Source organism: Lissotriton helveticus, chromosome 8 (assembly GCF_964261635.1).
Source record: "Lissotriton helveticus chromosome 8, aLisHel1.1, whole genome shotgun sequence".
Taxonomy (NCBI): domain Eukaryota; kingdom Metazoa; phylum Chordata; class Amphibia; order Caudata; family Salamandridae; genus Lissotriton; species Lissotriton helveticus.
In genome coordinates this window covers 107,021,371-107,039,239 of record NC_136069.1, presented here as the reverse complement: position 1 = coordinate 107,039,239, position 17,869 = coordinate 107,021,371, and the positions used below count along the sequence as shown (strand labels likewise).

Sequence of the window (17,869 nt, the reverse complement as noted above, 5' to 3'; positions counted from 1 at the left end):
GAGAGAGGTGTAGAGAGGTAGGTAGAGGTAAAGAGAGACATAGAGAGAGAGAGGTAGAGAGGTAGTGGTAGAGAGGTAGAGAGAGAGGTGGAGAGGTGGAGAGAGAGAGCTAGAGAGAGAGCTAGAGAGAGAGCTAGAGAGAGAGGTAGAGAGAGAGGTAGAGAGAGAGATAGAGAGAGAGAGGGGGAGAGAGAGAGGGGGAGAGAGAGAGGTAGAGAGAGAGGTAGAGGTAGAGAGAGACAGAGGTAGAGAGAGAGAGAGAGAGAGAGATAGGCAGAGGTAGAGAGGTGTAGAGAGAGGTGTAGAGAGAGAGGTAGAGGTAAAGAGAGACATAGAGAGACGTAGAGAGAGAGGTAGAGAGAGAGAGGTAGAGAGAGAGAGGTAGAGAGAGAGGTAGAGAGAGAGAGGTAGAGAGAGAGAGAGGTAGAGAGAAAGGTAGAGAGAGAGAGGTAGAGAGGTAAATTGGAGATCCTAGCATTTCCAGAGCATTAAAGGCACTACTCATTTGTAACGTCATTCCTTTCACTGCACATCCTGCTTTATCTAAATAACTAGGGCCCTCAAATACAAAAGGATGTTGTTGTCATAAAGCTTACAATTTGCAGCATCACAGTGGTTGCTACTGCAAAACCCCTTTTTAGAGTTGTGTATTACCTTCATGATTGACATAAGGGGTTCTGCATCTTACTTCATATTGGAATTTGGAGGGGCAGTGGAAAGGGTGCTATCTTCAAATTGCAATTTACAATGACCTATATCAATGGTTTTCAAATGCAATGGCAGTCGCAAACCGTTGATCTGATACCAACACTGAGCTGCAGTTGGTACATGATTCAGAAAAGAAAAGTTGTCCCTGTGGAACAGGTTTCCCTTCGGGAATCATGGCAGGCGACAGGGAGTACAGACAGTGGTCCAGGGGCTACACTCGATACTGCAATGAACATGAGGAGCTCAAGGCGTAAACTCTTTAATCCATCTCATATGCAGACCCTTCTGTAATGCTAGTGCTTATGGTGCAAAAACAGGCATATCGTGTGTGGTGCAGACACTTCTGTTCAGTTTTAACTCTTTTTCAGTTGTCAACAAAATATTTTAATTCATATTTTGGTTTCCATTGTTAACTATTTTTAAATATATCCATTATTTTATTTTAGAAATAATGGATATATTAAACGTATAACAACAGTTAACAATGGAAACCAAAATATGAATTAAAATATTTTGTTGACAACTGAAAAAGAGTTAAAACTGATTATTACCATGGAAAAGAAATTGATGAAACTTTAATGTTCGCTGAAAAGTGCACACATCTATCGGAACAGAAGTGTCTGGACCACACACGATATGGTATACGAAAGGGCACCTAAAGAGTAGGTACCAGGATGTAGTAGCAGCAACAAAAGAAAGGAATATAGCTTGAGTACGAATAAATCACGAGTGCACAGAAGGACTTTCCAATTGATCTCGCAAAAAACAGGCAGACACACCCATTGCATCTCTGGGCGAATTGTGTAATTCGGTGCCGGCGTTAATGAGGCTTTGATAGTTTTCACCCCTTCCTAGGGCCCCTGGCTGCAGCTCCACTCTTCCTTAGCTTGAATAATGTGCCCCCATCCCCGAAATTTGACTCTAGGTGCGCCTCTGCTTCAAGCTGTGGGAGCAGCCAGGTCCGGACCTTCTCTCTTGCCCATCAGCAGGACCGTCATTGCAAGCACTTTCTCACGCTTTTAAAATTGACGGCCCAGCAGACAAACACCACTGTGGGAGCTGTCAATAGTGACGGACCGGTGTTCCAGGGGGGGCAAGTGCCCCCCCTTGCCCTCCCCTGTGGACGCCAGAAAAATAGTTTCGGCCAAAGCGAACACTTAGTTGCAGCAAATTGACTGTTGCCTTTCGAAAAGTATTTAGTTGAGTTCCAATTCAACAGTCAGTGTAAACAAATACATCTGATACACAAAGACAGATATAATATAAGACAAATCATAAAAACTGGACATTGGCAGTGCTTTAATGGCTCTTTCCTTTGTTTGCCCGATTAGTCACCAGTCTCAGCTATCAATACAGAATTTTGTAGTCAAGGTTTCAGTCTCCTTCAAACACTTGCATGAGACCATCATCAGGTTAGATGCATATATTGATCCACACACTGCTATGTCTGGAGAAGTCGTGTGCACAAATACCAGAACAAGTGGAAGAATCAACTAATGCGCTGGCACAGAGTTGCATCACACCTCAAACGTTGTGCATACTTGTTAGACGGGGACCCTGAGGGTCGGCCGGATACTGAGGGAGAGATCCCCGGGTGGGACCGTCTCCTGCGATCGTACAGACAAGTTACCTCCCTCCCCACAAACAGGCACCACACCAAGTCGAGTTCAATGCTTTATATAAGGTTCTTAAGGCAAGGATATCAGCGATACAGGATATCTCGGACCCGGGGGTCCTCTCACTTCTAGTCTCTGTAGGGAAAAAGGGGGTAGCGGGACAGTCTTGGTACCGGATCGGTACAGGTAGTGGTAAGAGGCGAGCTCACAATCCTCGAGCTGGAGTGTCTGTGGATCGGGCCGCGGCGGCGCCAGCAGGCCAAGATGATAGTCTCCCTAGGTAGGGGGCCGCGGCAGCGCCAGCAGGCCAAGTCGATGGTTTCACGAGGCAGAGGGCCGCGGCAGCGCCAGCAGGCCAAGACGATGGTTTCACGAGGCAGAGGGCCGCGGCAGCGCCAGCAGGCCAAGACGATGGTTTCACGAGGCAGAGGGCCGCGGCAGCGCCAGCAGGCCAAGACGATGGTTTCACGAGGCAGAGGGCCGCGGCAGCGCCAGCAGGCCAAGACGATGGTTTCACGAGGCAGAGGGCCGCGGCAGCGCCAGCAGGCCAAGACGATGGTTTCACGAGGCAGAGGGCCGCGGCAGCGCCAGCAGGCCAAGACGATGGTTTCACGAGGCAGAGGGCCGCGGCAGCGCCAGCAGGCCAGTCACAGAGGAGTTCTTCTCGGGTCTCTCGACTCCAGGATACAACTGGTTTCCTGGTCTGGTCCTGCCCCAGTTATAGGTCTGGTCCCCTTTGATGTCCGGACCCTCGCGCCTGGGGGGGCCGGGAGGTCCGGGATGAGGGAGTCCAGACACCCCGCAGGGGGGTGGAGCCAGCGCCCAGGCGGCCGGGGGTGATCGACACCTGGCGGAGGAGAGCCGTTGACGATTCCTTTCTCCCATTGACTCGCCAAGTGGTCACTCTGCCTCCCGGGGGGAGGTTGGTGCCTCGATGTCGGGCCCGGCCGGGCCCAGGGTGAGGGTCGAGTTGAGGCCACGCGGCCTCGTGCTGTAGTGGCCCAAGATGGCGGCTGGGCCGAGGCCGTGGTGTGGATGGTGACCCGGGCCAGCTGGGTTCGGAGCTGGTGTCTTGTGGGGGAGGAATTGCTGTGTACTTCGGGTGGTCGTCGGGGACTCTGGCTGGGGATGCAGGGGGAGCCAGGGTCCAGGTCCCATTGCGGGGAGGGGGCAGCCCGACCATGCGGCCTGTCCAACATGCGTCCCCCCCAGCTGAAGGCGGGGAGAGTCAGCCATCTTCCTGGGGACTCTCCTCGCTGAGGCGGAAAAAGCGTGACAGGCCGTCGGCGTTGGCGTGGTCCTGGCCTGGACGATGTTCCACCGTGAAGTCCATCCCCTGCAGGGAGATGGACCAGCGCAGCAGCTTCGGGTTCTCCCCCCGCATTTGCATCAGCCATTGCAGGGGTCGGTGGTCTGTTTGCACCCGGAAGTGGGTGCCGAAGAGGTATGGCCGGAGCTTCTTGAGTGCCCAGACTACGGCGAAGGCCTCCCTCTCAATGGTGCTCCAGCGCTGTTCTCGGGGCAATAGGCGTCTGCTGATGAAGACCACTGGCTGGTCGATCCCTTCGGCGTTGAGTTGGGAGAGGACGGCCCCCACACCATGATCGGAGGCGTCCGTCTGCACAATGAATTCCCGGCTGTAGTCGGGAGCCTGGAGCACGGGGGCCGTGCACATGGCGGTCTTTAGCTTTTCGAAGGCCGATTGGCAGTCCGGGGTCCAGTTGACGGTTTTGGGGCTCTTTTTGGAGGTGAGCTCCGTGAGGGGCCCCACGATGCTGCCATAGTCCTTCATGAACCGCCGGTAGTATCCGGTGAGCCCCAGGAAGGCCCGGACCTCTGTTTGGGTCGTAGGGGGTCGCCAGGCCTGGATGGCAGCAATCTTGAGTTGGAGAGGGGCCACCAGCCCGCTTCCCACTTGGTGTCCTAGGTAGGTCACGGACCCTTGGCCCACCTGGCACTTGCTGGCTTTGATGGTGAGCCCGGCTTGCTGGAGGGCGTGTAGAACCTCCCGCAGGTGGCGGAGGTGGTCGGTCCACTGGTGGCTGTACACAGCAATGTCGTCCAGGTAGGCGGCGCTGAAGCCTTCCAGGCCCGCCAGTACCTGGTTTACCAGCCGTTGGAACGTTGCCGGGGCGTTTTTCATGCCGAAGGGCATGACTTTAAAGTGGTAGTGCCCGTCTGGGGTAGAGAAGGCGGATCGTTCTTGGGCCCTAGGGGTGAGGCCGATCTGCCAGTAGCCCGCTGTTAGGTCGAAGATGCTCAGGTAGCGGGCGGCCCCCATCCGGTCAATTAGCTCGTCTGCCCGGGGGATGGGATGAGCGTCGGTCCGGGTAACTGCATTCAGCCCCCGATAGTCCACGCAGAACCGGAGCTCAGGGGCAACGCCCGGGGCAGCTGCCTTGGGAACTAGGACGACTGGGCTCGCCCAGGGACTGTCTGAGGGTTCGATCACTCCTAGGGTCAGCATTTTGGACACCTCGGTCTGGATGCAGGCTCGTACCCGGTCTGGTACGCGGTACGCTCGGTGTCGAATAGGAGGGCTGTCCCCGGTGTCCACATCGTGGAGGCACCAGGGGGTGACTCCGGGGGTGAGGGAGAACAGGGAGGCGAACTGCCTCAGGAGCGTTTGGCAGTCTTGGTGTTGCTCCGGGGACAGGGCCTCGGAGAGCTGGACCCCTTCCACTGAGCCATCCTGCTCGAGGGCCCTCAGTAAGTCCGGAAGGGGTTCAGAGTCTTCTTCTGTCCCATTATCGGTAGCCATCAGGAGGCTGAGTTCGGATCGCACAAAATGGGGTTTGAGCCTGTTGGCATGGAGGACCCGTAGGGGGTTCCGGGCAGTCTCCATGTCGATTAAATAGGTGACGGGCCCCTTGCGTTCGATTACCTTGAAGGGCCCGGACCATCTGTCTTGGAGTGCACAGGGCTCAACCGGGGACATCACCCAGACCTGTTGTCCAGGTTCGAACTCAATGGAGGACGTGTGCTGATCGTACCACCTCTTCATGTCCTCCTGACTGGCCTCGAGGTTGGCTTTGGCGGCGTCTCGGAACCGCCGGGTCTGGTTGCGGAGAGCCAGGAGATACCTGTAGATGTCCGGGGGAGTTTTCTGGGGAGGCTGCTCCCAACCCTCCTTGACTAGGCTGAGGGGGCCCCGGACGGGGTGCCCGTACAGGAGTTCAAAGGGGCTGAAGCCGAGGGACTTCTGCGGGACCTCCCGATAGGCAAACAGGAGGCAGGGAAGTAGCACGTCCCACTGGCGTCGAAGGGGTTCTTCTAGACCCATAATCATCCCCTTGAGGGTGCGGTTGAATCTCTCGACCAGTCCGTTTCCTTGCGGGTGATAGGGGGTCGTGAATTTGTAGGTGACCCCGCATTGCTGCCAGAGGGACTTCATATATCTGGAGATAAAGTTTGTGCCCCTGTCACTGACGACCTCCCGGGGGAACCCCACCCGGGAGAAGATCCCCATCAGGGCCCGGCCCACCACGGGGGCCGTCACGGTCCGAAGAGGGATGGCCTCGGGATAGCGGGTGGCGTGGTCTACAAGGACCAGGATGAACCGGTGTCCTTGGGCTGTTCGAGGGTCGAGGGGCCCCACAATGTCTATTCCCACTTGTTCAAACGGGGTGGTGACGACAGGAAAGGGTTGTAACGGTGCTTTGATTTTTCGGCCACTTTTTCCGCTGGCCTGGCAGGTGGGGCAGGCCTTGCAGTGGTTGGTGACATCCTTCCGCATGTGGGGCCAGAAAAAATGGGTCACCAGGCGGTCGTAGGTTTTATCCTGCCCCAGGTGTCCGGCAAGGGGGACATCGTGGGCTAAGTTCAGGAGGAAGTCTCGGAAGCGAAGGGGCACCACCAGCACCCGACTGGCCCCTAGTTCTGCAACTTTCTGCTCGCTGTAGAGCAGGTCTTGGTCCCAGTAGATCCAGTGGGCCCCCGAGGTATCCCCGGTGCTCTGGGCCAGGGCTTGCTGCCGGAGTCCTACGAGAGAGGGACAGGTTTTCTGTTCGGCCCGGAATTGTTCCTGCGTGGGGCCTCCCTCCTGCCGCCATTGTGCCAGGTCAGGGACGTCCCGAAGCTGGTCGGATCCTTCTTCGGTTTGGGTCAATGGACTGGCTTCTGGGGCGGCCTCCTCGGGGATGAGCGCGGGAGGAGGTTCTGGCCACTCGGGCTCTTCTGGGCTGGGGACCGCGCGGGCGGTCATGGACCTGGTCGTGACGCAGACCCATTCGGGGAGGCCGAGCATCCCCAGGTGCTCCCTCCGTTCGACAGCTGCCCAGGGAGAGCTTTCAAGGTCGTTTCCTAGGAGGCAGTCCACGGGGGCATCATCGCGGACAGTTACTTTTAACATCCCTGTTACTCCTCCCCACTCGAAGGGGACGCAGGCCATGTGGCATAGGCTTTCGGAATTGTCGGCTGATCGGACAGGGCACAGAATGTTCGGCAAGATTTGGTCTGGAGTGACGAGGTGGCGTCGGACCGCCGTTACACTGGCCCCGGTGTCGCGGAGGGCTTCCGCCCGGCGGCCATTAATGTTGACCCATTGACCGTACTTCTGGGTGTTGGCGGGAAGGGGGGCCCGCGGAATCATGTCTCTCTCCCCTAAGCAGACTAGTGCCATGGCGGCGGGTGCCCATTCAGAGGGATCGGTCTCGTACTCTTCCTGGTCTTCCGGGATTAGTTCTTCTCCTAGGGCCGCCGCTGCAACTTGGCGGGGGGTAGTGTTCGGATTCTTTGGGCAATTGGGATCACTGGCGTAGTGGCCGGGTCGCTGGCACCTGTGGCACGTAATGTTGGCCCGGAAACCGGCCCGGACGGCAGGGCTTCCTCGGCCAACCGGGGTCGAGGGGTTTCTGGGGGGTGACGAGGGACCGGGGTCTCTCCCCCGACCCTGACTTCCTCCTCCCCCTCGGGGGCGATACGGTCTGGATAATTCGCTGGGTGCGTTCCGGCCAACTCGGGTGCTTTCCCACCGGTCGGCTTCGACGGCGAGTTGTCGAGGGTCGGTTAGCTTACTGTCCAGGAGGTGTTGCCGGAGCTCCACGAAGCAGTTGTTCGACAGGTGCTCCCATACGATAAGGTCAAAGAGTTGTTCGTAGGTGGTTACTTTGTTGCCCTTGATCCACCCCTCGAAGGCTCGGCTAAAAAAGTTCACGTACTCCACCCAAGTTGTACCCGGAATCCGTTTGCAGTCGCGGAACCGTTGGCGGTACATCTCCGGTGTGAGCCCGTATCGAGTGAGGAGGGCGGCCTTCATGTGGTCGTAGGAGGTCATCAGCTGGTCCGGGAGTTGTAGCAGGGCGTCCCGCCCTTCGTTGACAAACCTCCCCCATAATCCGGCTCCCCAATCGCTTCGGGGAATCCGGTGGGAGGTCATTGCCACCTCATAGGCTTTAAACCACTGCTGTATATCATCGTTCTTGTGGTATTCCCGGATGACATCTTTGGGGATGTGAACCTTGGGTTCGGTCGAGGCAGACGGGGTCGGTCGTTCGGGGAGCCCGAGGTCTTTATTCTGTTTCTGGACCTCCAGTGTTTTGAGATTGCGCTCATGTTCGTACTCTAGTTTCTTTTCCTCTAGCTCTCTCTGTCTTTGCTTGTCTTCTCGCTCTTCCCTGAGCCGTAAGTGTTCCAGGGTTATTTTTTGTTCTGCCAGCTTGAGTTCTCCATCCAAGCGGAGTCGGGCTAGTTCTAATTCGTGGAGTCTGGTTTTTTCTCTTTCTCGGATCTCTTCCAGGGAGAGACCCGCTCTTTCTTTAGTTGGTGCGGGGCTCGTCTCGGTTGTTTGTGTTCGGGGTACGGCCGTACCCGTTTCTGCCCAGGCTTCTAGGGCTCGTTTGAAGTCTTCCTTCGTACTCAGACCCGTGGTTGGGAGACCAAGTTCCATGCAATATTGCTTCAGTTCTCGGTGGTTGTAATCTTCCAATTTTTCCATCTGGAATTTCTCCGTTGTTCCGCTCTCTGTTGTCATGGTGGTCGTGTGTCGTGGGTCGGGTGACTTTCTGTACGATTATGCGTAGGTTCGGATCCCGTCGCTGGCCACCAATGTTAGACGGGGACCCTGAGGGTCGGCCGGATACTGAGGGAGAGATCCCCGGGTGGGACCGTCTCCTGCGATCGTACAGACAAGTTACCTCCCTCCCCACAAACAGGCACCACACCAAGTCGAGTTCAATGCTTTATATAAGGTTCTTAAGGCAAGGATATCAGCGATACAGGATATCTCGGACCCGGGGGTCCTCTCACTTCTAGTCTCTGTAGTGAAAAAGGGGGTAGCGGGACAGTCTTGGTACCGGATCGGTACAGGTAGTGGTAAGAGGCGAGCTCACAATCCTCGAGCTGGAGTGTCTGTGGATCGGGCCGCGGCGGCGCCAGCAGGCCAAGATGATAGTCTCCCTAGGTAGGGGGCCGCGGCAGCGCCAGCAGGCCAAGTCGATGGTTTCACGAGGCAGAGGGCCGCGGCAGCGCCAGCAGGCCAAGACGATGGTTTCACGAGGCAGAGGGCCGCGGCAGCGCCAGCAGGCCAAGACGATGGTTTCACGAGGCAGAGGGCCGCGGCAGCGCCAGCAGGCCAAGACGATGGTTTCACGAGGCAGAGGGCCGCGGCAGCGCCAGCAGGCCAAGACGATGGTTTCACGAGGCAGAGGGCCGCGGCAGCGCCAGCAGGCCAAGACGATGGTTTCACGAGGCAGAGGGCCGCGGCAGCGCCAGCAGGCCAGTCACAGAGGAGTTCTTCTCGGGTCTCTCGACTCCAGGATACAACTGGTTTCCTGGTCTGGTCCTGCCCCAGTTATAGGTCTGGTCCCCTTTGATGTCCGGACCCTCGCGCCTGGGGGGGCCGGGAGGTCCGGGATGAGGGAGTCCAGACACCCCGCAGGGGGGTGGAGCCAGCGCCCAGGCGGCCGGGGGTGATCGACACCTGGCGGAGGAGAGCCGTTGACGATTCCTTTCTCCCATTGACTCGCCAAGTGGTCACTCTGCCTCCCGGGGGGAGGTTGGTGCCTCGATGTCGGGCCCGGCCGGGCCCAGGGTGAGGGTCGAGTTGAGGCCACGCGGCTCGTGCTGTAGTGGCCCAAGATGGCGGCTGGGCCGAGGCCGTGGTGTGGATGGTGACCCGGGCCAGCTGGGTTCGGAGCTGGTGTCTTGTGGGGGAGGAATTGCCGTGTACTTCGGGTGGTCGTCGGGGACTCTGGCTGGGGATGCAGGGGGAGCCAGGGTCCAGGTCCCATTGCGGGGAGGGGGCAGCCCGACCATGCGGCCTGTCCAACAATACTACAGGAGCTTTCATGTCATTTCAGACAAGCTGTCGTCCACATAGAAAAATATGAACGTGGAACTTCATATCATATTGTACAGTATGGGCATGTTTCTCAAACTGAACTTTGTAGTAATTTTTTGTAGAACGTACTAAAAAAAGCAAATCACAAACTACGTGCAGAGTTTTGCTCCTCTGCACTCCCTATACTTAAGTGAGCAGAACTCTCCAGCCCGACTGCAGAGTAAACCGGTGCAAAGAACTCCACACTCATAGGGAGTGTGAATCATAGAACTCCACACATAGTTTGTGAATTCCAAGATAGTAGTTATGTTATTATATGTTATGTTATTATAGGTCTTCTATAGCGCACGGCTACTCCAATGGAGTGTCCCGGCGCTTTATGCTCCAGACCAGAAGAGAAGGAGAACATACACAACACAACAGTAAAAGGACAGAACAGCAGGGCCAAAAAGGGAAGTGTGAGACTCTAGCCAGTAAAGAGCCAGGTCTTTAAGCTCTTCCTGAAAGCAAATAAGTTGGGCATGGAGCGCAAGGCCAAAGGTAGGGAGTTCCAAAGCTGAGGGGCCAACAACCTAAAAGATCGTCCTCCGATACGGGCCTTCTTTATGCGGGGGACTACTGCTAATGCCAGTGACTCTGATCTTAAAGATCGTGCCGGCAGATAGAAAGCCATCCTCTTTTGTAAGTATTGGGCACCCGCGCCATGCAAGGCTTTATGAGCCAACGTCATAGCCTTGAATATTAACCGCTTCCGGATGGGGAGCCAATGTAAGGTTCGCAGTAGGTTTGACGCCCTCACTCGTCGATGCAAGCCGAAAATGGCACGCGCGGCAGCATTCTGGGCCACCTGCATGCGCTGTAGGAGGTATTCCGGCAGGCCCAGATACAGGATATTGGCATAGTCGAGTCTGGACCCGATGAGGGCCTGAACAATTATTCTCCTATGGTCCTCAGAAAGCAGCGGAAAAAACTTCCGTAACGTCCTGAGGATACCGAAACATGTTCCTGTGAGGGTCTGCACCTGGGATTTGAGCGTAAGCCCATTGTCTATTTTAATTCCCAGGTTCTTAGCTGACTCAGAAGAATTAGCTGGAGGGAACATGTCAGCCGGCCACCACCCCTGCCAGTCCGGTTCCGAGGGGCATCCGAAGAAAAGTATCTCGGATTTATCCGAGTTGCACTTGAGGCTGTTTAGTTGGAACCAGTTAAAAACAGCCCCAAGGCACTCACGGATACTTTCACCCTCGAATTCCTCGCCCTTCTGGCAGGTGAAGAGAAGCTGGGTGTCGTCAGCATAGGAAACGATCTGGGCCCCATAGGACTCCACCAATGCCGCCAGAGGGGTCATAAAGATGTTGAAAAGAGTTGGGCTCAATACTGAGCCCTGAGGAACTCCGACTCCCAAAGGCGACATTTCGGCAGATCCAGGGGAGGCCCAGACCGTTTGTCGGCGGTTGGCTAGAAAGGAACAGAACCAACTGAGCACCGACCCCCTCAAGCCGATGTCATGTAGTCTTATGAGGAGATCCTCATGGGGGATGGTGTCGAAAGCCGCCGACAGATCTAACATAACTAGCATCACCCTGCCTCCGGCATCCAGCGCCTCCTTAACAATCTCTGAAACCTCCAGGAGCGCGGTTTCTGTACTTAGGTTAGGTCGAAAACCTGATTGAGACGCGTGCAAAAGCTCGTTGGATTCCAAAAAATTGGAGAGTACGCCATGAACATGTTTCTCCAAGATTTTAGTAAGAGCCGGAATGAGCGAGATAGGCCTATAATTGGCAGGGACATCTGGGGCAAGGCTAGGCTTTTTAAGAAGAGGAATGACCATGGCCTGTTTCCACGAATGTGGAAGGGCCCCCTGACTCAATGAAAGGTTTAAAATGGGGTTAGCAAGAGGGTTAACAACTTCTGCCATTCTGGCTAAAAATTTGGCGGGGCAAGGGTCACGTGGTGATCCAGATTTCAGACTCATCATAAGTGCTAGTGATGAAGATACCGTAAGAGGCGGGAAGACCGCTAGCACGGGACCAGAAGTAGGCAAATGGGCTGACTCCTCTGATGAGGGCGGGATGACAATTATCGGCCTCGGGGGAAAGGAATCCTGTATCTGCCTAATTTTGGTGGTGAAGAAATTGGCTATGGTATCAGCCCAGGTCTCAGCAGGGGCTTCCTGTGCTGAGTTGGATCGCTGGGTAGTAAATTCTCTAACGACCGCGAAAATCTCCTTACAGGAATTAGCTGCTTCCTCAATTCTTTTAGCGAAGTAGCCTTTCTTTTCCTGGAGGACTAGTCTATGGTAAGTTTTAATCATGGATCTATAGGTCAGTTTTGCCTCGGTATCATACTGAGCTCTCCATGTCCGTTCGGCAATTTTACATTGTCTACGGGAATGAGCCAGTTCCGCAGTAAACCATGGTGCCGAAACCCGTTTGATGGCGGTACGTGGGGGCTGTGCAGGAGCAAGCTCATTCAGTCTGGCTAAGAGCCAGGTCTGCAGGGTTTCGAGATCATTATCCAAGTCTCCAGTATAAGACACGGGATGGTTCACAAGGTCCTGGGCAAGCAGGTCTGGAGTCACCCGATGGTATGCTCTAAAGGCAGATCCCTGCTGTCTGAGAGCGGTGACTACTGGTTTCTCTGTGCCAAGTATTTGGAAATGAGCTAGTCGATGGTCGGACCATAGAACCGGCAGCACTGCAGTCACCTCAACCGGAAAGGTGGAGAAGACCTGGTCTAAGGTATGACCTTTGTCGTGGGTCGGGCCAGACAGATAGGGAAGCAGGCCCAAGGAGGATGTGACATCTAGCATCCTAATAGTATCTGGATCATGACTATCTTCCATATGGAAGTTAAAGTCCCCGGCTAGTACACACCTCTCCGTTCTTAATACTAAAGTGGACATGACTTGCTGGAGTTCCTCAAAAAAGGACCCCGCAGGCCCCGGAGGTCTATATACTAGGAGCCCCTTGACAGATTGTCGAGGAGACCGGGATAGGGAGAAGGCAAGGGATTCGGTGCCCGTGATGGATTCCGTGTGAATGGCCGAACACGTGATGGTTTTTTTCACTACGAGGGCCACTCCTCCCCCTCTACCCTTATCTCTGTCTTGTCTAAGGATGTTGTACTCAGGGGGGATAGCTGCAGCAATGTCAGGATGGGAGGACTCATTGAGCCATGTCTCAGTAAGCATCAGACAGGCAGGTTTGTCAATGGTCAGGAGATCAAAGATCTCCTGAGCATGTCTGTGCATAGACCTAGTGTTGAGGAGTAGGCAGAGGTGTTTAGTATTACACTCCTTCGTATGAGATGTTAGCGGATGTACGCTAGTGAGCTGCCAGTTACACCCTGGGCATTTATGCTTACCCCTATGGCGACCAGGAAAAACTGAGTGACAGGACTCCGCCACTTTGTTAATAGAGTGGAGCTCCTGGGATGTGTAGGATAACATAATGATATGTGTCGGGGAAGAGTAAGGACTAGAAGAGCCTGCCACGCCGTACGCCTCCGGGACGCTGACGGGCGCAGACGGGCAGGACTCTGGCGCGACTCAGGCGCAGGTCAGGCGCCTCCGCAGTACGCGTCCGCTACGCGGAGGAAGAGATGAACATTTTATAGCGCTACTAGAGCGCGAGGGCGGCGAGTCCTACCCCCAAGATGGCGGCCAAAGTCAGATCCCAGCCCTCAGTGTCAATACTCGGCCGAGGGCGGTCTGAATACCCAGGCAAGGGGAGGGGAACAAACGAGGCGCCTAAGAGCGCTGGGAAGTCTTTTACAAGGCAGCAAACGCTTCTTAAATCAAGCGCGAAGCACAAGCCTAAATTGCACAGAATAAAATGACTAAACAGGCAAGTCAACACACACAGATAAAATGTGCAAAGGAAAGAAGGGAGACCTCCCGGCTTCCGCCTCAGGAGGGAACAGGATGTAGCAGTTTGGTAATCCCTGAGTACACGAACAGATTCCCTTTTTATAGCGCTACTAGAGCGCGAGGCGGCGAGTCCTACCCCCGAAATGGCGGCCAAAGTCAGATCCCAGCCCTCGGCGACAATACTCGGCCGAGGGCGGTCTGAATACCCAGGCAAGGGGAGGGGAACAAACGAGGCGCCTAAGAGCGCTGGGAAGTCTTTTACAAGGCAGCAAACGCTTCTTAAATCAAGCGCGAAGCACAAGCCTAAATTGCACAGAATAAAATGACTAGACAGGCAAGTCAACACACAGATAAAATGTGCAAAGGAAAGAAGGGAGACCTCCCGGCTTCCGCCTCAGGAGGGAAAAGGTTGTAGCAGTTTGGTAACTTTTACTACCAAGTGTAAGATTACCTTTGTGAATCAGGCCGTATATACTTATCGTATCAAGCCTTTAACATTCAACAAAATGGTCTAGCTTCCACTCAGCGGTGTGGCCAATTAGACAAAGCAAACGTAAAAGGGGCTTGAAGGTAACTGTCCCAAACACCTACCGTCTACATGCAGCAGCCACTAGGATACTACAAGCACTACCTCCTTCACCACAGTTCTAAGAGCAGAGCTCACATATATCAGAGTCATCAAAGACAGAGTTCTGTTTCACGTACTGACTCCTTAACTGTGTCCATTGGATGGGCTGCGTTGAAATTATTTGCCCTAGTAAGTAACTTTTGTTTTCTTTTGCATGTTGTTTTCACTAATACCTCTTCTGTGTTTATTTCCACTGTTGGCAACCGACCAAAGGAATTGTGTTAATAAAGATGCAATTAAATTTTTTCAGGCAGGAAATGGCACATTTAACAGAGCAAAGCTTCTTAATATTGGAATAAAGGAAGCTATGAAGGAAGAAGATTGGGACTGCCTTGTACTACACGATGTGGACCTCATTCCTGAGAATGATTACAACTTCTATGTCTGTGACCACAATTATCCCAAGCACATTTCAAGTGCTATAGACAAATTGGACTACAGGTAACGTAGAAGTTGCTGATAACAATGCCGGAGTTCAGTGAAGAATTATAATAATGCAAAATAAAGTATATTTTCAATAGCACTTGTATCACAGATATTGCCAGTTAAATGCAACTCAAATTATCTAATACTGCTGGCAGGATGCAAACCAACGACCCTCAGTTGTGAGCGGTGTTATAGACCAGGTTTGCACCGCAGAACATATGCGAGGAGCCAAATAAGTCATCAATAAATGCCTTGTTGTCATGGTTCATGAGTTTCCGGGTATTAGTGAAAAACAGAACGATGGCATTATATAACCGATACCATGACATCGTGCTGCTGGGTTTATTTTATAGATGTGTGTTCACCTTTGAATTTGTATTTAGGATAGAGAACGTATTACACCTGTGTGTCATATTTTCTTTGAACACATCCTTAGCCTTTTCAGTTGTCAGAAGTCAATACGAGTTATTTCAGAAGGCTATGACTCTAAATTGGCCACTTTTCTGAAACTTTTGTTGATATTCGGTAGAAAGAAGTTGTCAGTTCCATTTCCTTCAACAAAGTCGCTGAGAAGTCTTCAGCTCACTCGGTCGATCATTTTTTGTACATTAAATGGGACAGTGGCAGAGGTAATGGAGGCAACCTATAAAATGAAGCTTAAGAGTACTATAAAAATATTAAGTTAGCGAAGGTCGATTTCTCCCAGACTTTAATGTTGGATTCCAAAAATCCCACCAAAGAAGTTTTAATATTATATAAAAAATTATTGTCCTGAAGCAACGAACAATGTTATCGAACATCACAAGAATTATGTAATGTAATGTAAAATGTAAAAGGGTATGGCTAGAGCGCAAACTGTTGCTCCGAAAGGAGCATCCTGGCGCTGAAAAGGGTAGCTCAATGGAGTGACGGAGAAGAAATGTGCTAGATGGCGGCTAGCACATACGAGTCTGGTAGATTATATAGCCAAGTTTTAAGTTTCTTTCTAAAGGCTGCTTCGGTATGTTGCATTCTGAGGTCGTTAGGCATGGCGTTCCAAGCTTTGGGGGCAAGGACGCCGAAAGATATGCCTCCTTTCGTTTTAAGATGAAATTTAGGAACATTGGCACGGTTGAGTCCCGCTGATCTCAGCACTCTGGTAGGATAATAGCGACATAGTCTTTTCGATAGGTACCTTGGTCCGATGTCATTTAAGGCTCTGAAAGTGGTTAGTAAGATCTTGAAGAGAATTCTTTTATGCATCGGGAGCCAATGTAGAGTTCTAAGGGCTGCCGATGCTGAGGATCTTCTAGGGAGTTTTAGGACCAGCCGTGCTGCCGCATGTTGGACGCTTTGCAGCTTCTTTAATGTTTGTTTCTTGATACCGGCCATCAGGCCGTTGCAGTAATCCTGGCGAGAAAGTATGATTGACACTGCCACAGACTTTCTTGCTTCAATAGGGAGCAAGTCGAAAAACTTCTTCAGAGATTTTATTATGTTGAAACAACTGCCAGCTAAGTTTCTCACATGGTGATCAAAGGAAAGAGAGGAATCAAAAAGGATGCCAAGGTTTCTTGCTGACTCAACCACATCAGGGGGTGGGGCAGTACCTTCGGGCCACCATTTGTCGGGGCAAAAGCTGTTATTTTTCCCATTAGGCAGAATTTCCGTTTTATTAGAATTACATCTAAGGTGGTTGATTTTCATCCACTGGAAGACTCCTGTTAAGCAATTTTCAAAGTTTTTCTCAGCTCTCGTGGTAGTTTTGTCCAAGGATAGAATGAGCTGTATATCGTCGGCGTATGAGGTGACACATATGCCGAACGATTCAATGAGAGTGATGAGGGGAGCCATATAAATATTAAAGAGAAGACGGCTCAATATCGATCCCTGGGGGACCCCTGCATTTATTTGCTTTTCCTTTGAAAGGAAAGGGCCTAGAGATATCGTCTGGGTTCTATCTGTGAGGAAAGAGACAACCCAGTCAAGAACTTTGTCCGTTACACCATTCCCTCACAGTCTATTGATGAGGATGTTGTGAGATATGGTGTCGAACGCCGCCGACAAATCAAGCAATAGCAAGACGGCATTTTTTCCCTCATCTTGAGTAGATTTTATAGTGTCAGTTACTTCCATTAGGGTGGTTTCTGTGGAATGTTTTCTACGGAAACCTGATTGTTGTTGGTGCAGAAGGTTATGTGTTTCAATAAAATTCAAAAGTTCTCGGTGGACCATAGATTCCGTTATTTTCCCGAGTACTGGCAATAGGGAGATAAGACATAGATTGGAAAGCTCAGAGGGGTCTTTATTTGGTGTTTTCATTAGAGGTTTCACAGTGGCTTTTTTTCCAATCTCTTGGCACAGTTCCTTTACTGAGAGAGTCATTGACTATACTGTTGATGATGGGATTCACGATATCCACTAGTTGATGGAGAATAAACCGGGGGCACGAGTCTGAGGGTGACCCTGATTTCTCCAGTATTAGGGGTGTCTTTCATAGATTCACATGCCTGAATCATTCCCCGTCGTCGGAGTGGGAGTCCCACGGTATATATAAAAGCAATAAATGCCATAAAACTTATAGCAAAAATCAGAGATACTAAACCAGGAAGTAAAGTAGCACCAGCTACAGTAGAAAAAACTTCCACATTAGTGACTATCCTAGTCGTTATGTATTAGTCCAAACTGCGGCCAATCAGGCGACAGCACCCACCAGAATGTCCTCCCCAGAGGCTCAGGCGCTCAGATTTTCTACCGCACGTCGTGTGAAGGGAGTCTCCCTGAGCTCTGCTCAGTTTTTTCTTCTACATTGCTAGTTTCTTCAAGTTTCACAGATGTCTACATCAAAATCCCTTTTCAGGTCCTGTGATTCTTGTGGGAAGCCAAGACTTTTCAAAGAAGATCCCCACAAGAAATGTTTATATTGCCTTTATCCAGACCATAAGGCAAAAGAGTGCAAGATCTGCCGGACCTTCCCCCCCTAAGACCATCAAGGATAGAGAAGGACGACTGCTATTGTGGCTCAACAGACTCGAGGACAAGGATGACCCTTTGTCTGAGGTAGGAAGCTGTGCCTCTGGTTCTTCGTTACTTTCTACTAAGAGGAAGGCTGAAACAGAAGTTTCATCTCTAAGGGCGAAGGTGGCTAAGAAGGCCAAATCCTCTCAGGATGCTCCTGGGCCTAGTGCTTCGAGTAAAACTCTTCCACCTACTAAAGGGGATAGTACGCCCTCTACGAAGACTGGGAAAAATTCAGTTCCCAAGAAATCTTCAAAATCTGCGCCTCCTCAGTTGCCGCCATTGACAATTTCAACGTCAAAGAAGGACGGTGTTTCCTCTCATGTGGCCACGTCTACCACCTG

The 17,869-nt window shown here is 52.4% G+C and overlaps 1 protein-coding gene across 2 annotated transcripts in view; it reads left to right on the top strand.

The window, feature by feature from the left end:
* Nucleotides 1-17,869, top strand: part of LOC144772417 (beta-1,4-galactosyltransferase 3-like) — a 568,172-nt gene that overhangs the window by 304,994 nt on the left and 245,309 nt on the right. For both annotated transcript variants that reach the window (XM_078656711.1, XM_078656712.1), the window contains one exon: nt 14,353-14,543. In XM_078656711.1, coding sequence (XP_078512837.1) covers nt 14,353-14,543 — 191 coding nt within the window. The remainder of the gene's footprint in view (nt 1-14,352; nt 14,544-17,869) is intronic.